At 36.6% G+C, this 26,498-nt stretch overlaps 1 protein-coding gene and 1 pseudogene across 4 annotated transcripts in view; one reads left to right on the top strand and one right to left on the bottom strand.

Annotated features, from left to right (window-relative positions):
• rragd (ras-related GTP binding D) overlaps positions 1-21,234 on the bottom strand; it is a 46,501-nt gene extending 25,267 nt beyond the window's left edge. Inside the window, exons 1-6 of one of the 3 annotated variants that reach the window (XM_088087601.1) lie at positions 20,731-21,234; positions 16,429-16,724; positions 16,044-16,243; positions 14,786-14,900; positions 5,608-5,750; positions 2,936-3,089 (exon numbers count right to left, since the gene is read on the bottom strand). In XM_088087601.1, the coding sequence (XP_087943727.1) occupies positions 3,005-3,089; positions 5,608-5,750; positions 14,786-14,900; positions 16,044-16,243; positions 16,429-16,724; positions 20,731-20,857 (966 nt within the window). In that variant the 5' untranslated portion in view covers positions 20,858-21,234 and the 3' untranslated portion in view covers positions 2,936-3,004. Of the gene's footprint in view, positions 1-2,935; positions 3,090-5,607; positions 5,751-14,785; positions 14,901-16,043; positions 16,244-16,428; positions 16,725-20,730 lie in introns of those variants that run through there. The other 2 variants (XM_088087600.1, XM_042501177.2) reach the window with 2 other exon arrangements.
• On the top strand, positions 20,953-25,806 carry LOC121953649 (uncharacterized; annotated as a pseudogene). Its single transcript, XR_015778710.1, has 4 exons — positions 20,953-21,067; positions 23,349-23,608; positions 23,899-24,039; positions 24,835-25,806. The product of XR_015778710.1 is annotated as an uncharacterized LOC121953649 (transcript).
• The last annotated feature ends 692 nt before the right edge of the window (positions 25,807-26,498 follow it).

Here is a 26,498-nt window from a genome sequence, read left to right as displayed (position 1 = left end):
AGAAAGAACAATACACCAGACAGATGTCAAGGTTTATTGAGTTGAGAAACTTCTTACAGTTCCCAAACACTTCACATCCATTATTCAGGTGAGACCTTGCTGAAACCTCTCACACTGATTCTGGTGTGAAACTTGTCCATGTTGTTAAAAGAATGAATGGCAGATCTATTGTGCAACTTACACGAGGCCATTTAACATGAATATTGATGTATCAAGGCTGTTCATATTGCGAAGTTGTGAAATACTGCTGCTTTTGCAGTGATTGTGGCATAAGATCCCAATGCCAAAAGTCTCCTTTCGGAACCATTTGCGGTGCTATTATAAGCCGCCAGACAGTACCTGCCATGCCAGCAATGAGACATGGACGGGCCGTGTCATTTGAGAGTGTGGCCAATAAAAACATAATATAAAGAGCATAAAGGTCCCTATAGTGCAGGCAGGCAGGAAGGAGGGTGATAGATCAAACAAACCCCACACTTTCATGGGCGAGTCCAGTGTTTGCCTACTGTCTGAATGTGATGTTTTTCTACACCTTACCATGTGCCTCTTTTGCCTACTCCTAACCCCAGATGCCCTGGTTGCATGATCCTAACCCCACGTGCCAGCATGTGCTTTTGATGACACCCCAGCGTTGGCTGCCATGTGCTTGTGTTGCGTAAACATAATCACATACAACATAATCCTACCACGTGCTTGTGTTGATATCACCGCAGTGCCATCCCGGAATGTAAAGAGCAGACACAGAAGGATACCTAGAGCCTTAGTGTAGACATGGAATTCTACTGCAAAGCAGCAAGATGTGACGGCTTGGGATGAAAACATGACATTACCCCTAATTTTTGACTGATGACTGACTGTTGACATTTCATACAGGTCAAACGACACTGGTGAGTGAACTGATGGTGTGTGAACAGTGTCAAATTCCAAACAAACAAACAGTTCAGCTTATTGCTTATTGCAATTGTAGAGCTGCATATAGTGTATTGCTTTACTCAGCATCTCCTTGCCCATGTGTCACTCTCTCTTTCTCTTTCATAATAATGCTACTACTGCTGTGCTCCGCACCAGGGATGTTAAGAGTCTGCCCACCCTGCACCCAGTGACAGGGCTAACTGTGAACAACAAACCGCTAACCACCCTGCATCCAGTGAAAGGGCTAACTGTGACCACACACTGTAAACCACCCTGCACCAGTGACAGGGGTAACTGTGAACAACACACCGCACTGCACCCAGTGACAGGGCTAACTGTGAACAACACACAGCTACCTGATGGGTTTAATAACAGAGTCAGGTTGGTGAGTTTGTTTGGACTGTTTCACAGCTCTGTTTCTGATGTTTGCAGCTGACGCTGTGTTAGCTTGTGCTAACCGGACAGATGTTAAACCATTTTGATGGTATGTATGGCATTAGCTTGGTGAGGGGCGTAGTTGTCTCATCATCTCTCTCCTGTAGTGTCAGCCATGTATTTCTATGTTTAACTGGTAATACTAATGGTCACTATTCTTAATGTATGTTTATGACTAAATGGCTAATTATCAAAATCCCTAACAGTAATTATTAATGCAAACAACTGTGATGGTGAGAGATCTGATTCATGTGCTCTTCTCTTGCAGACTGCCTGGTGTGTCACTGTGAGTGCTCTCAAAGTGTGGATGTATTTTGTGCCTTTTCTTTGGTTTAAGAAATAAATAGAATTTCAACAACTCTGAGCTTTAGTAACAACACTGCAAGCTGCAGTGGGATAAAAATGATGACAGTTTTGAGAATGGGGCCAAAGTTTGTGTTGCTGCCACTTCCGCCGGGCCAAACAAAGCTCAGAAGTTAAGCTTACTTTGGACAAGGTTAAGCTCAGATAAACAGAAATGTTTCAAGTTACAGCATCTGACAAGTGTTTCAATACAAACATGAGGTCAGACCCTGTTTCAAAGAGGAACCCCCACTCTCATTTTTGTTTTCATTCTGTGCACATAAGCAGAGAGATTCCTGCTGGCATGTGATGTTAAAGGAATAGTTCAACCAAAAATAATATAAATTGTCTTTGGTCCCTGAAAACGTTTCAGTCGAATGGGGTTAAGGAGAGTGGAGCACCCGAAAAATCAGTGCAAAGAGGTTTCTACGTAGGCCTTATGAAAATTCCTGTGCAGCATTATTCAGCTGTCTTTTATCCATCTGTCTGACCCCTACATGTTAAGACCATCAAGGTGTTTTCAGACATTTTTTCAGCCCACAAGACTAACAAGTAGATTTTAACTGATACTGGAGGCCAATGATGATAACATTAATTGAAAGTCATAAAATTTAGATATTTAAAATGTGCATTTCATTAATATTTCATGGTTGTTTTTCATATAAAATATTCAAATTATAAAAAAAAAAAAAAACATAACATAAGAATAATGCTGGCATTGAATGTTTCTGCAAATCATGAATATGTTACATTTCCGTATATGTGCTGGCTTTGTCAATGGAAGGTGGAATTTCTTTTTTGTTTTGTTTTTAACAGAGCACCTGCTGCTTTTGTTGCAAAAATAGTATTTAAGTCAAAATATGATCTTTTCCTAACCATAACCAAGTAGTTTTTGTGTCAACCATACATTAATGTTGAAATAAAATGTAGTGTATCTGTGGTCTGCACAAATGACAATGTCACATTTATTCTGGGGATTGGGTTGCAAGCAAGGTACGAAATTAACACTCGGCAGTAATATAATATTAATACTCTTTAAGAAGGAAGCAAATGATTATGATTATTATTAATATTATTATTGTTGTCATTGTTATTATCTTAATTAGGCCTAATTTGCTCTATGCGTACTCACCTTTTGTTTCATGCACATTAAAAAGGGACAACTCTGTGAAAATAAAAGGTAATGAAGGCTCCCAGTCACAGAAGAGAAATGTAATAGTGTCACAGAAGATGGTTGCTCACACTCACTCTCTTTCCCCTCATATTTATTGCCATGTATGTATAGTTGATTTCCCAGAGCGGCTGAGGTGGTGCTTCACTTTAAATGTTGCCGGCGCAAGGAATTGTGGGTTGCAATTACTTTCTTTCCTTCAGGAAAGGATGGTCCAGTGTATCCTATGCTGAAAGAGATTATAAAGGAGGCATTGATGCACCTTTCCTTAATATTAAGGAAACTCAAACAGCTTTTATCATGGCAGCCGCTCAGATACTTCCGGGTCATTTCACTCAGTTGGGAACCTTCCTAAGCAAAAAGGGGTATTCAGCCACAGCCGTGGTTTGTTTCCCTCCTGATTTTTATTAAACCTTTGATTGTTAGCCAATCCCTGTGTGCCCCTCCTTTTCCCTGAGTCCTCCTCCCCAGCTGTGTCTCGTTCTCCTGATTAGCTCTTTCTGTGTATTTATACCTGTGTGTCTCTTTGTTCATGTCAGTTTGTCTGTGATCCTCTCTGTTGTCCCCATTGTGTTTGCTCCTGTCTTTTCCCCTGTGTTCTTCCTTGTGATCCTGGTTGCTTTCAGTTTAGTTATTGATTTGTGCTTCATTTGTACTTTTGTGTTTTGGTTACCTGCTTGGTTTTTTTTAATATTTTCATCAGCATTAAAGCTCACTTTTCATTTGTACACCTGTCTGCCTCTTATGTTCCGCATTTCAGCATACTCATGACATTACCATTTTATCACCAAATGTACTAAAATTGCATCATAAATAATTGTATCTATGTCACTTGCTCTTACTGACCCTTTGCTGTCTTTTTTTTGGCGATACAAGGGATATCATCAAAATATGAATTTTTAAAAATGGAATATTTGAGTGGTGTACAGTAGCAATCAAATCCTCACAATTTATTGGTCTGCTAAAAAAGGGGCGGCCTTAGAGTTTAGCCTGATACAGAGCTACGTAGGTTTGAGTCTGGACTCCACAAACACCTCCCTCACTGTTCCTCGAAGTATGCATCAGTGTGCAAACAAGCTTTGAGCTACATTTCCTCGTGGGTATGGTGTGTGTCAGAGGTGCAACCTCATCAGTGGCGACATGTAGTTGAACCCGCTGTATGAAAAGGCAGTGAGTTTTCATAACACAGCTTCAGTGAACCACCATTTCCATATCAAATCCCTTTGGCTACATGTCGTCAGGGCTGAACTCGCCTGAACTTGTTGTCACATCAGTAGGAGGAGGAGGAGGGAGAGATGAATGAATTCCACTTCAGCAATATTGTTGCAGGAATTTAAAAAAAGGGTGTTTCTTTCTGATATACAAACACTTATCTCTTCTTTTCTTTCTCTGTATTGCTCTGTTAACTACTACAACCAGCAACCAGTGAAGTGTATGTGTGTCATAAGTGTGTTTTAAATGACCAGTGTGGCAGTGCCCTTTATTTGGAGTCATGTTAGTGTTCACCTGATGAAGTACAGTGTTCACTCTCCTTTGATCTTAAAATATAAAAGCGAAACTATACAACCATGGAAACTAAAAAGAGTGTCAATGGTGCATTCACATCAGATAATTTAGAAAACTGATTGATAAACCTTGTTTGTCAATTAAATTCAAAGGGAAGTTAAAATCAACAACTCTCTAACATCTCTCAAACACGTGTCTAATGTATCGCATAGCCTTATAGCAGGTGGTATAACAGAGTACATACTGTATTTTTTTTTCAGCTGGTAAATTATTGTTGGAATATTACACAGCATGTGTTGTACTAAAAGAATTTATTTATTTTCATCTTCAGATGAAAGCAAAACTAGAATTACTGCCTCACAGATGTATGCCTCCAAAAACCAGTGATGTTTCACATACAGCTTATATGCAGTCTAGTCTGTGAAAACATGGATGCTTCATACACAGAAGATCTCTACAATCAGCACACTTTACAGATTCATGTCACCAATTCAGCATCTGACTAAATGTCTCCTCTGTTGAGATATGAAATTCAGTAATAGCCAAAGAAGTGTTTTTGCAGAACATTATGATGTCACCGTTGACCTTTGGCCTCTTGGGTATAAAATGTAATCACTTCATTGTTATGTCTTTATAAACATTTCTGTGAAAATTTAGAATATGAATTCTTGAGTTACAGCCACTAGCATGTTTAATAAGGTGACAGTGACCTTTAAATGTTTTGTGCCGAATTTGAGCAAAGTCCTTCAAAGCCTTTCTCAGAGATTGTGTTAACGCAAAGTCACATTGACCTTGACCTTCAAATTGTTATCAGTTCATCGTTCAGACAAAGTGGACATTTGTGGCAAATTTTTTAAAAAATCACCAAGGTGTTTTCTGAGATATCAAGTTCACAAGAATGAGAAGGATGCAAGGTCAAAATTGAACTTTGAGTACCAAAATCTAAGCAGTTTATCCTTGAGTGGACATCTGTGCCAATTTAAAAAAAAATCTCTCAACCCCTTCTTGAGATATTGCATTCACAGAAATGGGATGAACAGACATATGCATGACCACCCCAAAAAGATCATTCCTCCAGCCACAGCTATCGTTGTCATGGAGACATATATATGACCAGCATTAATACTGTTAACACCCAAAATGAATCAATTCTTGAAAGACTATTTCTAAAGTATCTGCAACAATGTTTTGTGACATTCCAGAACTTTAAAATGGTTTGCAGAGAGTGTCTCTTGGCTTACCCATAGATGCAGGAGATGTCAATGACCACATCGATCATGTCACAGCACAGTTCATAGGTCTGCATATCCACTGGACTGCTGTCTGTGGCGATGTAAATCTTACTGACCACATCGAACAGGAAGGCCTTCTCAATACCTGAGTTCTGAAAACAGAGACAAAGACGAGCATCACTCACTGCAAACCACTTCTATTACAACAAATGAGCTCTAGTGGCCATTAAGAGCTTCACATAACCAAGATGAGGCAAAGATTATCTCTACAATAGTGGTTCCCAACCTTTTTTCTTGAGGGACCCCTTTTCTATCACTAGGTGGGTTTCCATCAAAGATTTGCACAAAACTAAAGCGATATTTTCAAAATGTCGATAAAACACAATTGTGAGATGACTGAGTTTCCACTGAGTGATGTTCTGCGACTTCTCCGGTGATAACATTCCAATAAACATGGTGATAGATGTTCAAAACATTAGCAGCTTTATTTCTATTGCAGCCACCTCACTAGCTATCATTATTTCCAATTGCAGATGATGCATAGGCGTGTTATGGAGCAATAATGGAAAGGCAAGCGAGGCAGCCACGTATGAGGGATTTCTGGGAGGTGATAGTTCAGGATTTCATAGAGAAATTGTGGATTCAAAACTTCCGGATGATCCACTCAACCTTTGAAGAGTTATGTGATGCAATAACAGCTCTCGTAGCTCCTGCTGCATCATGAGGGAGCCAGTTCCTACTGATAAGCACATAGCCATAGCATCATGTGACCTAGAAAAGCCAAAAAAGTGTTTCCATTGCAGTTTTGCAAAATATGGCAAGTGTCTAAATCCCACCTCATGTGAGCATAAAAACTTTTTTGCAATAAATGGGATTTTTTTGTTGTTTTTTTTTTCTTGAAATTGATGTGTTTCTTTTTTGAGGGGTACCCGCCGATTGAGTGAACTGACGACCCCTGACAAAGAGACATATTTTATGGATATTTCATATCCCACTCAATGCATAAAACAGATAAACTGTTACCCAAAAAGTGACACTTGTGTAAAATGAGAAATTTAGGTGAATTTTGATCAGATATCAGTTTTTTTAATTTACTTTGTATATCAATCATGCATACGAATCCCATCTGCAAAAAAAGGTGTGATGAAGATCAATCAATGTTTACAGACCTAAGCGTGCAGATGTTGCTATATGAAGTCATGCACCAATTTATAAAAATATCATAACATACCATATATTCAAGATTTTTTAAATGAAAGTTTAAAAAAAAGTCAAGCTAAATTTTTCAAACTTCAGGCAGCAACCTACTCATTGCCAATCCTCCCGGATGTCCAGGCCCTATTAATATTCACTTTAAACTTTTAGAACTTATAAAGGCTCTATCAAGACTGGCAATTTTTATATAGCAAAAATAGTATGTCTGGCAATGAATGATCTGAAAAATTAAATCTGACAGTTAAAATAAACTGCAAATATTAAATTATGGGAAACTACAAATATTTTTACTTCTGTTATAATATATGCAGATTTACGAAGGAACACAATGTCCAGCTCCAGTCAGCTAAACTAAACACATTAAGAACAAATTTTGAAAGTTGTCGCCTGTTTTGTTTTTCCATCACTTTATTTTAATATCACAGTGTGCTTAAGATGAGTACTTTTTAAGTATAAAATTGCTTTGCTCTTGTAATGGCATTCTAATTTATTCCAGAGAGACGAGTCGTAAATACCAGCGTCTCTCAAGTGACAGCGTACCCAACTGTTCCTACAAAGAACAATGTGAACAAATTGAAATTGTCAGATCTGAAAAATGTCTGCAAAGTAAATTGTTATAAATAGATTTACCAGGGGAATAACATTTAAGTGTACCTCAGTAATAACCCTCAAAAAACATTTGCTCCACAGGACAATAAGAGTAAGTGGACAGTAAGTGAACCCTGAGTTTAGATGATTTTTAAACCTTTCACTGTAGGTGATACTTTAAATGTACATGGCACAAGAGGTAATGTTAAGGCTGTTAATCTAGGTAATAGAGCTAACATGGAGGGAGTAATGAAAAGGTTCCAAATAAGTAAACTAGGCTGCTTTGCGCACATTAACAAAATAGAGTACACTGGCGACTAATGCTGAGAGAGTTGGCAAAAAGTTGCTAAAATGATTGTTTGGATAAAAGCATCATCAAAAATGATGATCAAAGAGGCCACAGAAAATTTGCTTTCGGGCTTTTTTTTCTCATAATTACAGAGTTCATACCCCACAGCAGTAATCTCATGATAAACAGAGAGAGTGAGTGAATTAATACACTTCACATAGCTCTACAATAAAATTAGGTTTTCCCATTTCAAATAGTCACATTTACAGTTCAGTTGCAGTGACTGGACAAAATTGCAATGCTGCGCAGAATTCACAGCTAATGGCTGAATTTGCGTTCATTGTTGCGATAACAAAATCCCCTTTCTTTCTCACACTTATTTATTTTCAAGGCTTATTTGTGTGTTAAGAGGATAAACAGTAAAAAATCATACCTGAACCAAACTTTCAAGATTTAAGAAGATACATGCAAGCAGGTTAACCCTTTGAAACCGGTACATACATGGCTTTTTTTCTTTCAAAAACACAGAAAGAAGTTAATTAGATACAGCTTCTGCTCATTACATGCAGACAGTCCTTTTTAAAATAAATGTACAATGTCAGAGCAACACCTCATATTCACATTATTTCCTTGTGCAACAAAAGCACGTGGTTAGGTTTAGAAAGAAAGACAACACCATGGTTTGGCAGGAAGCCTGTAGGGACTTTCCAGTTTCTTTTATTAAATCGTTACCTGCACTGATTCTAATTAACACCGTCTGCCAGCAAATCATGCAGCTGCATAGGGTGCTTTTTGCATCTATGTCTGATGCTGATATCATTGACCAAACAGCTGTATTTGACGAGTTTGGAATGAGAACGATCTGGAGAGGACATCAGTTAGAAAGCTAATGCAGCTTCACAATGTCAGCTTATTTCATCTTTTGTTGCTGCAGTTGTCATGTTGCCTGTGTCCAAACTGAGCAACATGGCTGAAATCATTAACAAAACATTTATCTGAATATTGATCACATTTCTCAATAATACCAAAAAAGTAAAATTGCATGAAACCAAATGTGTATATACTTTAAAGAAAGAACCACTATTTATTACTCATTTTGTTGTTAGTTCGTCATTACAAAATGCTCCAAAGCATTAAGTTTGACTTTAGAATTTTGTAGAAGTACAACATCAAATTCCAATAAAAACAAATTTCACGTCATCTTCACGTCAGCTTTCAGTTCATTTCAACATTTTCCCTTACAGCTATCACACAGAAAATCAACATTAAAGAGAGTCTTAAATAGAGATCTGGACCTTTGTGCATCAACAGCACATAGTTATAGAGGGAGAAATACTCAAAGACAGCAGCCTTACTTGCTCTAGGTGGGTTTAAAGGTAACAGAAGATCACCGAAGGGAAAATCTTTATTTGATTAATTACCGCATCTTAATTCACTGCTTTTTTAATTAAATTTACCTTGAGGAAAGACTAAAATATCTACTGTTGTTTTAAAGGGTCCATATTCAATTAGAAAGATAAAATCTCTCATTTTTCAGCCTGTCATAACACCATGCAACGTTTAAAACATTTAAATGTCAAGTTTAAAATGTTAAATACGACAGCTTCGACAATGCTCACAGTAGGCGTGGGAGATGTGACTGAATAATATCAGCGAACGTACAGCCTTCAAAAGCTGAAGATTTAATTAACACTTCAACTCTGAACTATAAATTGTGTCAAGCATCATAATGAATAAAAGCAAAACCTACAGTTTGTTGGCAGAACCTTTCAGCTCTGAAACATATTGAAGCAACTTGTATGTACAGGGCAACTTAATACATTATGAAGGGTCCATATTTGTTTTCCAGTATTCCAGGTCTACTTGCAAAAATTTGATTAATTTGATATATCTAACAATCCGTCAGAAAACATGTCAAAAATTGATAAAAGAATGATCATCTTAGATTTCTTGGGCAAAAATGCCAAATTTGCTGATTCCAGCTTCTCAAATTTGTGGATTAGTAAATTTTCATTGCCATACATGATAATTAACTGCATACTTTTGGGTTTTGGACTGTAGTTAATGACTCTAGTTAATGGCATATTAAAACATTAATATGCCATTAACTAAACAAAAATAATAATATTAAAATAATAAATGTAGGCATTAATAAACTGATAAAATGTGAAATATTTATTGTTGTTTTAAATTGCTTCTGTATTTATTTAACCTTGTATTAATTCCTGTATTTATTTACTTCCCTTTAAAGTCTTGTATTTTATTCATTTTAACATTAATTTTTATATTTTTAAATCAATCTATTTATTCTTTGATGTATTTTCTTTCAAATTCAAATTAGCTTTAATGGCAACACCAATATGTCATTGTCGAAGCTTTGAGGAATCTTGTTAATGTTATTCATTTATTTATGGAGAGGGGGTTGGAAGCAAATAAGTTTTACTTCTTCTCACTCCCTTTCCAATATGTATGTCTTTCCTTATGTTTCTTTTTATTTTGCTTCACTATGCTTTTGTGCCATTTTTTTCTCAATTCTTTTTTTTTTATTTTTATTGCTTGGTTCATTGCATATTAAAAATAAACGTTTCAATTAAAATCTAATCAATCAAATGAATCAATCAATCAAAGCAGTTTACCAAAGAAACATATTTTGCACATATTATATTCATTCATTTCATATTAAATATGGAGGTGCCATGCATAGGTTCTGCATATGTGGGTGTTGGACAGTTGATTGGACAAAACAAGACATCTGAAAACTATAGTGATGGTGGACAAAAGCTTCCGAAATCCAAAATAAAATAAATTAATACATATTCCATTAAATCTAACTAAAATTAAATTTAAAATAAATAAATATTTATTTATTGAATAATTAATTGACAAAATGTAAAATACATTTATATTTGTTTTAATATATTTCTGTATTATTTTAGTTTTTTTTCAATTGATTGCCCTCTGTACTTACTTTCTATGCTATCTACTTTTCATTTTATTGATTATTTTATTCATCAGTCTCTCTTTATTTATATATTTCTTGTTTTCCCTTTGTAAATATGAAAAAAGTTAAGTATTTATAATTTTGAGCAAGTGGATGTAATATGAAAAGTTTCATGGACCAGTGCATGTACGTCAAAAGGTATTTGAAGCCCTGCTTGAAACATAAATGTGGCTTCTTTTTTTTAAAGCAATACAGTTATGCACTGCAGTCAGTGATATTTTGAAAACTAAGTGTAACAGAACCACAGGGGTGTGGGCATCTTAATGACATTGTGGCCGATGCCATGTAGCAGTCAGCGGGGCTCATCTATTGATTTATTCATTGTTTATTTGTATATGGGGACAAGTATGCAGCATTAATCAATGCCACACACACACACACAGCATTTATAGCTGGAGCTAATTAGCGATGCTTGTCCCTGGACATCACATAAAAATACATAAAACTCAACAACAAATACACACAGTACAAAACATAAACTCAGCAATAAATCTGTATATTAACCCTTAGGGCGCCCTTTAATATTACACACACTTGTGTTGCACTGCGCACAAAATTAGCTTTTCAAAATCCAGCTTTAAAAAAATATTGTACAATAATATTATTTTTTACTTTCATTGAGTTTTTTTTAACCAAAATCAGTCCCAATCAAAAATATCCATATTCTTTCATTTTCTGAATTTTATCCTTTTCAATGCTAGGTTTTTGACATGATGCAACTATGTTTTAGATGATATATATATATCATATCATATATATTGCATCATATAAATATATATATATATATATATTTCAATATAGTACATGCTAAGAATATTAATATTCTTTTGATTATCACAGTGCAGGATACGTCAATGATTAGGAGCAACATTGATTTCTCAAAATCAGGCAAAAAAATACTACATATTAATATGATTTTCCATTTTCATTGAGTTATTTTTTTAACCAACATCAGTCCTAATCATAAATATCAAATATTCATTACTTTTCAGAATTGTTATTATGTCGCTATGTTTTAAGATGAAAAACAAAAAATCTAAAAAAAATAATAAGAATTTTTCAATTTACTACATGCGAAGTAACAATTCTTATCATTATTATTAGTTTATCACAGCCTGGGATATTTCATTGATTAGCAGCAGCACTGACTGTGACAGTGCACCTCGGGAGTATTCCATGAAGCTCACATAGCATAAAGTCTAGCTTAAATTGCCAAATCCCACTTATTTTAGCGGGCATTCTGTTCCATCAACGTGGTTTACGTGAGTTCTCTCTGAGTAATCATAGCAACTTGTATGGGCAAACAAGTCTGCTCCCAACCAGGCTAAAAGTCAAGCTAAGCTTAAACGTGTGTCAAAGAATGTCCGACGGCCAGAGACCGAGACACCCAAAGGACCGTTCCGCCAGATAAATGTCCACGCTTATGTCACTCATGTCATGTCAGAAAAATAAATAGAATAGAAACTCACATCTCAGGACTTTGTCTCCGAAATAAATCAGTAAATAAAAACCTTAATCACATTGTAAAGGTCACACATTATATGCAACTACAAGTGAATATAAGGCAAAAAGAATATGATTACATTAAAAAGCCTTCTGGCATTTCAGCATCTGTAGACGCAGTGTCCTCATCAAAGGCCCTAGATGCACTGGGGCCCTCTAACTGTAAAAAGAGAGGCCCTGATGTTACTGAAGCAAGGGAGGACAGGACTGGATGACAATACAATACAAAGAAATAGGACCTACTTACACATGGCTCAGGTGTGCTGGGCCAGCTGTGGCTGGGGGATCCAGCAGACATATGGTGTCTCCTCTCACTGACAGGCATACCATTAGTTATTAAAACTGAGAGACTGACGCATGGAGGGAAAGTAGTGGACAAAAGCCTAGCTTCAACATATTTCTGCCAGTCACCTGGGGGAATAATTTCTATTGATGCCCCCCATCCCTTCAACCTGGGGCCATCCTAGATTGAGGATCAGTGCCAGCTCCTCTGTGGTGAGCTCCTCAGGTGGGGGCCCCCAACCTCTAGCGTGGCCTGGGCCTTTTTTTGTGGCTGCAAATGCACATATTAATTATTTTCTGAGTTAATGTGGGAGAAGTATTTACATTTTACTGAAGGCTACTAACCACTGTGAAAGATATTTTTATATTTTATCTTGACCTGTTGCCAGGTTGCATTTGGCTGCTGAGTTGGCTTCTGTTAAGATGTAAGGAAGGACGAATGGTAAGGTCAAGGGTTATGAGGTTAGTGGGGTTCATACACTCACTCAAGATTATTCGTGCAACAGCATTATAAACAGATACACCTTAATGTGCTTTACGGAGGAGCACAGAATAAATCACAGTCCAGTCATTGTCTGTACCATCACCCAGAACAGATCGCCAGTCTACAGAATAATATTATGAAGTGAAATACACATGTAACGTGAAACAGTTGTAACACTCGCATCACTTACGCATTTAGTCTGGTGCGATTTTCTGCCAATTTCTGCCTCCCAGGCCTTATTAATAGCGGCAGTGTTTCCTTTTTTGGTTATGATGTCCTTGTAATCTTCATAGAGCTCCATGAAGAGCATCTGTTCCGATGCTGAAAACAGCGGCGCTCTGACTTTCCCCTCTTTCTGACGCCTTAGCTGAAAGCGACACTTCGCAGGTCTGGCTTGGGTTAGCCTTGATAGATGCGGCTGAACCTCGTTAGTGGAACAACTTTAGCCTTAAATCAGAGATGGCGCTAATCTGAGTCTGATTTTACCCCGTAAATCTCACTTTCATAAGTGACTTTGATGAAATACGCCCCTTGTGGAAAGAGCATGTGTTGTCTCCATTTGCCAAATATGGTTAAAAAAAGGACATCATCATGTAGAAAATAGTAAAAATGACAAATGTCAAGGCAAAAGCACAGAATGACACCCAGAAATAAATAAATGTATGTTTTATGCTTTGATGACTGTGGGATCAAATATGTAAGTTTGAATGGGTGTCACTGGAGCATTTTTTGCACTTAACAGTCTGAATGGAACTATTTAGTTTCCACAGTGTATTTTAGACTTATTGTCGGAGCTGAGCTGAAAATTCACAGATTAAACAAAAATACGCAATCTTTCCAAGATTTATGCCATATGCATGAACACAAATCATCAAATTAAAGAATGAAAAGCAACTAAAATGCACCAAACAGTCTCTTAGGGTTAAGAACATGAACCCAGAACACAACTTGAAGGTACAGACAGAAAAAAAAACAAAACGCTATGATACAATAAAGCAGTGGTCCCAAACTGGTCTAGATTTCTCCATAGTCATTAGTTCATGTTCCACACATTAATTAATTACTTGTAATTGTATATGTGGTAATTAGTTAAATTACCACATATACAATTTTATTTCACAAAATGTAAACAAAACGTTGAATTAGAACACAAAGAAATAAAACATTCATTTATAAAAAAATAAATATATAATAAAAAAGAAACAAACAAAATGACACTTCAGAATAAAGCTTTGAGCTGGAATTCACTGTAATTTTAAAAAGTGTGTTTTTAACAAACTTAACATGTTTACAGTCCATTAAGAGTTGACCCGCGACCCACTTTTGGACCTCTACCCACCAGTTGGGAACCACTGCAATCAAGCCCATATAACTAGAAGCACCAGTTCATTCACGACTACATGACTGGTCCCTCTACAAAAAGTGTCTCTCTTTATTTGCTTTGGTTTCCTCATTAATGAATGCTTTTTTTTGGCAGAACTGAATTCAGTCACACACATATGATAAGAAGTGGTGCCATTCAATGAAATGTCTGTATTCATAAAATACAACCAGTAGATCTGTTGTGTATTACTACCACCTAGTGAGTGGATTGTAAAAAGACAAAGAGGACACACACATGCAGTGTAGTGTATTCCATCTTATATGCCCTTCCAGCAGCACACTGGATTAAGGTTTCCATAGAGATCGGACTAAAGGACGTCTTAGTTCCCAGATAAATTCAGTCCATTCAGTAGACTGCCTGACTTACAATAGAAGGTGTTGCAGTGCTGGAGTGCAGGGCCCATTTAAGTCACGTGTGTGTCACAGCAGCAGATTTACTCACAGATATGAAGATGTTGAGCAGGTTCTCCAGTGTGGGCAGCTGTGGAATGAGTTTCTGGACCACCTTACTGAAAGCCTCGAATATGGAGTGATCGTATATACTGGTTAAATAGAAGCTGTAGAAATCAGAGAAAAAAATCTGAATCAGAACAGATTTCAAAAACAACATGCTTCATAATTTGATGCTTCTTTGCTTTGCACAGATATGACAGGACACAGCAGAAGTCACGACTCCGAAGATGATAATTTCAAGGCCATCACACACATTTCTAGATATTTCAGTCCCAAGGAAATTTAAGGAAAAGCCCGATGAGAATATTTAGTCATATTCTGTGATGTTTTTCATCTTGTTAAGGGTTAGATGTCTTTTGGAGATGTCTGATTATCAATGCAGATATTATACCTAAGATTCGATACAGATACCAAAACAAGACTTTCCGCCTTGTTTTAAGGAATATAGACATATTTTTCTACAAAATGCTTTTGTTTTTTAACCCTTTGTAACCTGGATCGAAATAAATTTTCTTGTGCTGTGTCCAGATGCCTTCACAAATATTTAAACCTTGAAGGCCAAAGCAAATTGGCTTGCTTTCTTTTGGGGAAAAAGGCAATAAGCAGCTTATTGCAGGTGTCCCAGAAATTGTAAATTTGTAAATTTTGATTATTCTTTTTTTTTAAGCTAGGGAAAAAATGTCCAAAAAACTTCACCTATAAGAATCTTTATTATATATTTAAAATTATTTCACAAATCATTATTTAAGCATATTTATCCAGAACATTTCCTTGTTTGCTCATTTTTTGTAGTTGAATTTTTGTAGTTTATATTTCTTTTTATTTCATTTTATTTTGTTGTGTTTTTTTATTGTATTTTATTTAGTTTAGTTTAGTTTTGTTCTGTTTTGTTTTGGCTATGTTTTTTATGTGAAATAAAAAAAACATAATAGCACTTACATTCTGATCACTCTGCAGCAATATTCAACAAGTTAAATTTAGCTAGAAATTATTTATCCAAAGAATATATGTAACAACATGTGGACTACAAGTCAGCAGGTACAGTGTAGAAAGTTATACATTGAATTGATCAGTATAGAATGTGTCCCAGTCCATGTGGGTCTCAAGGTCTAAAAATATATCAAATTTAGGTCCGATGAGTCAGTTAGTCAGTTCAGACTGACTTACTTAGAGGAATGTGAAGATTTACAAACATCTGTACAAACAGTGAAACCAAAAACAACCCAAAAGCTGCAGGTCAAGCCCACCTCAGGTGAATTCGTTCCAGGCCGGCATCTGCAAGGTCATCGTTGGCTCGCTTGTGAATGTCCCGCTGCTTCTCGATCTTATGGTCATCGGACAGGCCGTCCACTTTGTGAATGAACACCTCGAAGTTGATTTCGGGGTTGACTTCGTAGGCCCTGGTCACGGTGAGATGCAGTCTACTCAGAGCCTCCACATAGTCATCCTATCACAAGGAAGAGAAAAGACTCACACAACAGTTCCATCTAGCCTTCAGCTTTTGGTCTGAACTACAATATGTTTTCTTGGATTCTTGCATCAGTGATTTGTTTGAGGTCATATTGAAACTGAAACTTAATAATTTTAGGGTAACGTTATAAAGGACTGTTTTTTGTCAGGTTTTGGGCTGACCTGCGAGTCGATGACAAAGATTAGCGCTCCGGTGCCTCTGAAGATCATTTCATAATCAAAGGTGGGGTCGAAGAAGTCGATCTGGCCCGGGAAGTCCCAGATCTGGAAGCTGACAAAGGAGCTGCTGGAGACGTCCTCTCTGCAGATCTTGTTGGTGCTTTCTAGGAACAGGGTCTCATTGGGAGACATTTTGTGGAAAACCACCTTCTGGATTGAAGACTTCCCACTCCTCCTCAGGCCCATCAGCAGTATTCGAGGTTTGACCTCTCCATTCAGAGAGTCACTGAAGCCCAGCACTACACAACAGCAAAGCAACACAGGCATAAGCTAGGTTGGTAAAACCTCTGGGGATCGACCGATATTGGTTTTTCAAGGCTGATACCAATACCAATTATTGGTAGCTAATGAGACTGATAACTGTTATCTGGAACTGCTATGCATTTACAATAAAAATTGAAATCTTTCTGCAAATATTTAGAATTTGGAATTACTGAACTCCAACACAAAATTCTGTTTAAATGCCTTTAGCAAATGCCTAATCTAAACTGAAACATTTAACATCATGTACAGCAAGTTCCCAGCAACTTTTTTTCAAGTAAAAATTTAAATAAAAAAATGAATAAATTAAAATAGCTAGCCAAGGTGTTACAAAGTAAAAGTTCCTCCCATGCTGACACTTTCTTGCACTTTTTAATTAATTAATTGTATCCGGATCATTGACATAAAACGCAGATACAGATAATCATCAGATTGCCAAATACTGGTTCCAGTAATCGGCCAGGCCGATAATCTGTCGACCCCTGAAAACTACAAAAGGAAACCACTGCTAACAACACATTGGTTTAAAGATAACTTCCTGGGGTACTTCACTGGTTTTACATGTCAAGGTCAGTTTACTAGGTGTATATATCGCAAGTTTCATCATAATACAACATTAAAGGATTTCAATTTGATTCATTTCAGGGGCCACATATCCTTTTCTCATGGCTGCTTGTCATTTTGTGCCTGGCCCTGGCCCTAGGCTGCGAGCATTGTTTGAATGTTTAGGAAGGGTTGGATTTTGATAACAATGTGCCATGGGAATTTCAAAATAAAGGAAAATTCTAAAATGACAACATGTATCAATGTTTTCACTTTGCATCAATGGTATTGGACCATTGATAAACGATAATATATAAAAATCCAGATGGATGGTTACACCCCTACAATTTAATAGCCAATTCACAAATAAAACTCTGCAGAGGAGGGTGATATTAGGCTTGTTTCCATTACAGATTTATGCAAAACTTAAGCAAAATTTTTGAAATGGAAAAATAAAAATAAAACAATTGTGAGATGACTTCTCCTCTGGTGATAACATTCTAGGAAGCATGCTGATGGATGTTCAAAACATTAGCAGCTTTATTTCTATTGCAGCCACCACACTAGCCAACATATTTTCCAATCCAAGGCCACAGAGCAGAGGCGTGTTATGGAGCCATAATGGAAAGGCGAGCCACTTATACGTAGGAGCAGCCACGAATGAGGGATTTATGGGAGGTGATAGTCCACGATTTCACAGAGGAATTGTGGATTCAAAACTTCCGGATGATCTGTTTAACTTTTGAAGAGTTATGTGATGCAATAACAGCTCTTGTAGCTCCTGCTGCATCATGAGGGAGTCAGTTCCTGCTGACAAGCACATAGCCATAGCATCATGTGACCTAGAGAAGCCAAATAAGTGTTTCCATTGAAGTCTTGCAAATATGGCTTTTTAGAATTGTCTTAAATACCACCTTCTGAGTGTAAAAGCTTTTTTGCAATAAAGAGTGTTTTTCAAAACTGACGTGTTTCAAAAAGGCATATTTGATATTCGCAATTTTAATTTGCGCATTTTGAGGGTTAATGGAATCTCGTCTACTGACTCAAAACAACATCATGCACAGTAAGTCTAATCAGATTTTTCATGACAGTGTGATCAAATAGTGGCAAATAATTTAATGCTGTGCTGAAAGATCACATGAAACATAAGGAACTGTCTAGCAGAGTTGTGGTGTCTCCAGATCTCAAAAATAATGCTGTTCAGGATTTTGAGTTAAGAGGTAACATTAGGATGTTAGTTTAGGTGTTTAATTGTTATTTACGACATCTGTTGTATGTCTGTCCATCTTGGAAGAGGGATCCCTCCTCAGTCGCTCTTCCTGAGGTTTCTTCCATTTTTTTCCCCCTTTACAGGGTTTTTTTGGGGGAGTTCTTCCTTAGGCGATGTGAGGGTCTAGGGACAGAGGGATGTGGTATGCTGTAAAGCCCTCTGAAGCAAACTGTGTTTTGTGATAATGGGTTTTATAAATAAAATTGACTTGACTTGACTTGACTTAAAGGGGCTCTATGCCAACTTCAGAACTACAACATGTAGCTGTAAATATTACAAATGTAGCACAAGTGACTCCAAACAATATAACAGAAAACTAACCATTGTACTAATACACGTTTCACCCTGTAAGCATGAAGAAGTAAGAACTTGAGAGGATTGTGGGTAAAAATAGAGTGTATATGAGATTCATATTCCCCCACACACTGGAGGGATGAATATTCCCCCTTGGACACTGTGACCTTGATTGCTCCATGTTAAGGAATGTCATGTCCATTCTAACAAAGTCTTTCTGCTGTAAGACAGTGAGGAGGCCACACACTCTATCAAATGCTGAACCTTCAGTCAGTGTGCAGGGAGTCAATAACACAGTGTTTGGTAAAACAACTGCTCCCATTGTTTCTCAACTAAAACTGACTCTACCAATGCACTCTTCTCATTTTGTATTCCAGTGCGGAGACATCAAGAAGTGCAGAGCTGAAAGCCACTGGGTTTGCAACTGTTTATATACACACATAACAAAAACCACACCAATTTTCATGCCTCTCTCTCCCACTTAGCTCCTGAATGCAATTCACTTGAAGGAAGAAAGGGAGACGGAAAGGAGACAGAATCCAAACAGCTGTTTGCTTGTATCATGGTAAAATCTATGTCCATGGCACATCTAAGTGGCTCTCTACCACACCACAATCCAGAAGTACTCGAAACTAATGTGTCAAAACCCAAGCAAATTTAACCTAAATACTCTGAACTCAAATTATTAACTTTTTTTTTATGAGGTACTTTGCAACGAAAATCATTTAGCACTTGGGAGTAGCAAAGAATATGTAGGCCTATATGTACACATATTTTCATGCAGATGCAGTGCATATGTTCATTATTGCATTAAAATCATCAACTAAACTGGGTTATTAATCTTTCTATGCTAATTACTCAGATTGGAATCTGTTATTTGGCTGAGACTTTCACCATTTTCTGACATTGTAAATAGACTGAACAGTTATTTTAAAAAAACTAATAATAATAACTAGACAATGAGTCTATAGCCTGGCTAGAATTTCTGTGATGCTGTACTCATAGGTGCAGCAGTGCTTTAAGCTAAATGCTACAGTCAGCATGCTAATATGCTCACAATGACATTGTTATGCTACTGCTGAGCTGATTTAAGCAGGTATAATGTTTACCATGTTCACAGTTAGGGCTGCAACAGGACATCAATTTCAAGGTATAGCGTGGTATGAAAACAGAGTACTGTGTACATTAGCTTATCTATGACATTGGAAAAAAATACGAACCTTTATTTTATTTATTTAAAAAACTTCAGTGCAGGTTTCAAGTTCCGATTGAATTATGAACCCCCACCCCCACCCCGGGAACGTTAAATGGATGATTACAGCCCTGTTTGTCATTGTTGCTGTGGACCTGCTGTGTCCTCAGTTTTTTATGAAATCTTATTAAACTTAAGTTAGGTTATCTTTGTTTTTTAACCCGTACAAATAAAAAAAAGACTATAAGAGGCTATACTTATCCAAATATCCAAACTCAGAGATAAAACACAGGAAAAGATTTGGCATATACACCAAATATCTATTTAACTGAAACACTGATGTGTGTCAGCTTTCACACCAGTTTAAAACTCAAACACAGCAGGTCTATTTTAACTCTGACACATTCTGAAAAGCTGTTATCTAATACACTAATGTTACAGCGGTCAGATGAGTGTAGTCAGTGTCTAACATGACGCCCACTGACAGTGAAGTTGCAGCTGACGCAGAGGGAAATGTTGGAAACAGCCTCTGATAGCTAACGGAAGGACGGGCTAGCTGAAGTTAGGAGCACTACTGTCCTCTGAGGCGTCTCTGTGAGTGAGCAGAGTCGAGAAGACAGAGTCCTGTCTCCCCTCTGTGTCTGTCTGTGTGTGACCTTCCTCAGCAGCGGTAATATCCGCCTACCTCCGTCCTCACAGCCCAGCTCGCCGTCTGAAAACGCCTCCAGCTCGTCTTCGTCGTCGTCGTAATATCTCAGCGCGGAGTCCTCCTCCTGCTCCCCGCTCACTGCTGAAGCCCTCTCACTCGTCATGCCCTCTCCTGCTGCTTGTCGCCCTGTTTTTGCTTCGGACTTAAGCCGCTGCTTGTGTCCAACTTTCCCACATTGTCACCTGATACTGTAGAGCCATGCTGGTGAACTTTCACCCCCCTTGCTTCCAGTCCTCCAGTCCTCCAGTCCCACAGACTGCAGCCGGACACAGAGACTCCATTCTGCTGGATATGAAGTCAGTGGGCGGCCAAGGCAACCCATGGTCTGTAATAGATTTATATTAAAATAATATTAATAGCAGAAGTATAATAGTTGCTACCAATAATGAAAATAATAACGACAACATATAACATGTACCTAACAAGACTTTATATGAATAAATATTGGCTACTCCATCCACCAAATAGGCTGTTTAAAACATTTAAAGGTGAACATATGGTTAAATTTCTGAAAAAGAACGTTTCATTTTGGTGAAGAGGAAAAAAATGTAGTCAATACTACATAGCCCCTAAAGTCCTGAAAGCTATATTATTATTTCATTTTATTTATTTATTTATTTTTTATTTTTTTTGTAGCAGCAGTAGTAGTGGTAGCAGTATCCCTTTAAAGTCCAAAAAAAAAAGAAATAAAGCTAAAAAATTAGACTTTGCTTTTTTATTTCCTTGGGGCTATAATAACAAAACTTTATATAAAACTTTATTGAATGCCGAAGGATCTCGATATAATTTTCATAGCAGCTGCTGATTTTAATCACCTTATCCTTAAACTCCAAAGATGTAGCAGGATCAAGTACAAACAGTAATTTAAAAAAAATGACAACTAAATCTACTTTCTACCTGCTATATTAATGAATAATAGCAACTCCATCCATTGAATAGGCTATTTAGAAAAGGTGTCTGTACATAAGGTTACATTTCTGGAAAGAGTCTTACATTTTGGTACAGACAGAAGAAAAAAATGCAAGACCATAAACATACAAACCATCAAAAGAATAGTGAATAAAAAGTAAAAAAGACACAGTGAAATCCAATGTTCGAAAAGGAGCAGGAATAACTGTAAACTTATATGATCCCAGCCCCTCGCCATTGTTCATTAACTAATAAATCTACACATGCTTCCTTACTTAAAAACTTAACTCATGAATACAAAACAGATAGAGATGAAATATACATGCACACACACATACACACATATATAATTAAAATAATAAGAATTATTATTATTATTATTGTTGTTGTTTTATTGTTGTTATTATTATAATTATTAGTATTATTATGCCTTTAAAGGCCTCACCAAAAACCAAAACAATAACAATGGAAAAAATATTTTGTTGTATTTTTATGCCTGTTGGACTATGATAACAAAAATCTTACTTGTTTTTTGTTTTTTTTAACAGCAACCATTAAATTTTAAATATTGGCCTTTACCAAATGAGATGGCCGCTCATGGTAAAAGTAAAACACAAAGAAAAAAATCCAAATTACAAATAAATTAGTTATAATGCTTGTAATATGTTAGTATATCAACATATATCAATTTTTAACCATGAAATAAGTAGTAATACTACGACTAGTGTTATTTCCATGCATATTTACCATAACAATACTTTGAAAACGTCTGAGAAATAGTGAAAAAATCATACTAACATACTTGCTTTCACCAAATATAGAATGTAATAACACTTAATATATGATTTAAAAACAGTGAATATTTATACTTTTTTGTTATAAAAACTGCAAATTTATTATCAAAGCACACTACTTTTGCCATAAAAGGTAAAGGTGTTCTTTGGATATCACGTTCACAATAATGAGACGGACAAGGTCACTGTGACCTTCACCTTTGATCTTTGACCACAACAATCTAATCAGTTCATTCTTGGGTCTAAGTGAATGTATGTGCCAAATCTGAATTATTTCCCTCAAGGTGCTCATGAGATAACGTGTTCACAAGAATGAGACAGATGCAAGATCATAGTAACTTTGACCTTTGACCTATGACCACCATAAATCAAATCAGTTCATCCTTAAGTCCAAGTGAACCTGTATGAAAAAACCCTCAACATTTTCTTGATATCATGTTCACAAGAATGACACAGGCGAGGTCACAGTCACCTTGACCTTTGACCTATGACTAATGAAGTCTATGTTTGTGCTAAAAAATTGAAATGTTGAAAGGCAATAATGTGCCAGAGTAATTTCTAACATGACTAATTTTACAAACAAACAAACTGATATAACTATTAAAAAGTTTGCTCTCATAGGATTTTTTATTTTCGTATCTTTTGGCACTTTGTGTATCATTATAGTATAATCAGACTAGAGGTAAAAACAACACAAGCCATCACAACCTTGTCACGGCTTGTATGTTATTATATTAGGTAAACTCTAGAGGCAAGTTAGCTATGTCATTGTGAGCATGCTTGAAAGTATTTTGTTTTATTGGAAGTCAGGAGCAAAGGTGAAAGTAGCTGCTCATCAGTAGATGCTGTGACCCCTTTACCCCTTGGTCTTTGATATTTGTCTCTCTGAAGAGCTACATATATTTGCCAAGCTCACTAACAATGCAGCCCAGCTACTGCTGAGGTGACGTGTGATGACAAATCAGTGAGCTCAGTGCATCTGATTGGAGATGGGGCTTCAAAAGCCAGATGGATCAATGTAACTGGACCAGGGCCCTCTGGAGACGGATCTGTGATCCTCAGACTGACAGCTCGGATTTTCCAGAGCCAAACCACCAACACATTCGGCTGCACAGTACAAACAGGAGATCACAACATCACTTTCTATTGAGGTGAGTTCTTTTTTTGAGATAGGGCAACTGATAGGGTTTGAAAATAAAATGAAATTCTAAGGTAAAGCTTTAGTTAGTACTGTTCCATAATACTTCCTTATATACCCAAGGACTGGCCAGCTCCAATTTATGTCCAATGCTAACTTTCAGTTTCTGTGTGCTATAGATGGTTGAAATAGCACTCGTTCATTTTATAGTCACATTTTTTATATGCCCAGTTTAAAACAAAGTGGACAGAATGGACTACTTTGGTGGTCAGAATGGGTTTTCAGGATCTTGTTTCATTACAGGTGGCAACACTCTCGACGGCAAACACCTTCTTCACCAGTCGAATGTCCATTGGAAAATTCTGACAGTAATCTTGGGAATCTGCTGCATTGTGATTACAATCACTGTTCTGTCCTGTGCAACAATATTTCTGCTCACATGTGGTAAGACTTATTATTTCTGTCATCAGACTTTAGCAGAATCACTAGAGCTAAAGCAGCAAAGCATTTGGTGCCTCAATGAGTGATTTGTTAACATGAAAATCTGATTGTGCAGTTTGTGATTTGTGATTAACCTTCCACCAGGTTGACAGGGTTTTGGCAGTTACTGTGTTTTTAAAGCGGTTGTACAGTATTTATTAATAGTTTTACGAAGAAGGAAGCATCTTGGATTGCATTTATTGAGATTTGGTTTGTTCTGTATCCAGTCAAGAGTAATGATGTTGTTTTTTTTTTTTTTTTTGGGCCTGTGTGGTAATATATTATTGGTGGCTGACTAGGAAATACAGTGGGAAGTTAGGGGCTTCATGCAACTTTTATTGTGTGTGTGTGTGTGTGTGTTTTTTTTTCCCAAAACATTTTTGAGATGTAGTATTTCAACTATGGTAAAACTGCGGTAAGATGTTTGGTTTGTTCAAGTTTATTAAATAGTTAGCAATAGTTAACAAGTTAGAATAGGCATTAATACTTTTTTAACAGGAAAAATATTATATCATCGGCGTAAAGAATGATTTGTGTGTTATGTAGTTTGTTGTGATGCCAGTTATGGTGTTATTTTGACATATTGTCACAACTAATTCTTCAACAAATGAGGCAAACAGTGATGGTGATGGAGGACATCTGTGCCTGAGTGTGAAGCTTTGTGAAGTTAGTCAGTTTGTAGTGACGGTTGCCATGGCTCTCAGTGTATGAGATGACACGGCCAATGTGTTCTTAATTTAAGTCCAGTTCTCTTTGTAGTGAAGATAAAGAAGTCCTCTCCACCTTCAAGAGTTGATCCAGAGCTGATGGAGAAGTTTTCCACAGTCATGCAGAGTGTTACTTCTCCAGATCTGCAGACCATTGTTGTGTCATTCACCCGGAGTACAGAGAGAAACAGAGAGTTCCAGGACCAGTGGGAGGTGAGCATTAGGTTAAGGGATCAACATTACTATGATACAGAGTACTTTGCTCATCAGGTCAATAATTAGCTTAGAGTTAAGCAGGAATTTGAAATTGGAGAAACAGAAAAATGTAAAATATCAAAAATAAGCATCAGGTTTTTACTGTCAGCCTCTTTCATTTTGCACTAATTCCAACAGAGTAAAATGACTGAATTTTCACCCTATTTGATTTTACCCAAATGTGCCTTTTTTTTAAAAAACAAAAAAAAAAAAATCTGGTTTCATCTTGGCAATTTTCAACAGCAGGGGTTGCTTCATAACACAGATTTAGGAAAAGTCACAGACTGGGGGACTTGAATCTTTATTGGAACAAAGTTACACCCAATTGAAAGCAACTGCAGGTAATTTAAACATATTGGCAGTTTTAGTTATATGGCCATGTGGCACAAGTGTGGATGAGGAATGAGGAATTTCTGTAAAAATACAGTGTATGAATGGGCTTCGTGCAAAAAAATGATGTATGAACAAATTGTGTTTGTTTTCATATTTTTGCTATAATTTTTTGGGTTTTTTTTTTCGAAGATTATTTTTTTGGCAAGAGAGAGAGAGGGGATGACATGCAGCAAAGGGCCATAAGCTGGACTCTAACCTGCGGCTGCTGTGGCAAGGACAATGCCATTATTCACGGGGTGCCTGCTTTATCCACTAAGCCACCGGACGCCCCTTTCTGCTGTAATTTTAATGCAAAAAAAAAAACATTTCATGGTTGCAGCCTCTCATAAATATTGTATGTAGGAGGAGGCTTTTCTTTTTAATTACTTTCATATGTATGTTGTCAAAAATACTGTTTTATGTGTAGCATATTTTGTGCAATAAAAACAAATGTAAAACAAACTCTTACTGTCCCCTCTTTAATTTAGTATGAGTTGTAATGGAGTTTACATGAATTCATTTTCACATTGACACTGAATTACATCTCATTCTGGGTGTTTAATACTTTATGTTTCAGTATTTCAGATATTTTAGATGATTTTTCTCTTCTTAAAGACATTAATCAAAATGGCATATTGACCTCTGTGTTTGTAAGTCTGTTTATTATTTAAAAAAAAACTCAAAGTCAGTCCATGAGTTGCTCTTATTACAACAACCACGAGAGGGAGACAGAACACACAGCATCAGTGTGCATTACAGTCAGATACGTCACTGACTCAACTTCAACTTGTGTTTGTTGGCACAGCTGCCAGATAGTGTGTCTGAAATATCTGTTTGTTTTATAATCTCAGGGATTTAATATTGTTTGTTTTTATTGTATTGATGCTGTTTTTAGTATATTAATGTTTTTAGTATATGTATTATTGCCTTTTCAACAGCACAGAACTCAAATACACTGTTGTGAGCTAGTGAGGGTTAGGGTTAGGTATTTTATTTGATTCTATGTATGCAAATACTCAATAAAATGAATCTTGAAAATAAATTAATACTGTATATATTTTTGATAATTATTTATATATTTTTTATTTT

Source organism: Plectropomus leopardus, chromosome 14 (genome assembly GCF_026936395.1).
Source record: "Plectropomus leopardus strain MGB_pleo_1.0 chromosome 14, ASM2693639v1, whole genome shotgun sequence".
In the NCBI taxonomy this organism is placed as follows: domain Eukaryota; kingdom Metazoa; phylum Chordata; class Actinopteri; order Perciformes; family Serranidae; genus Plectropomus; species Plectropomus leopardus.
Note: the sequence above shows the minus strand (reverse complement) of the source record. Positions and strands in the feature narration are given on the sequence as shown.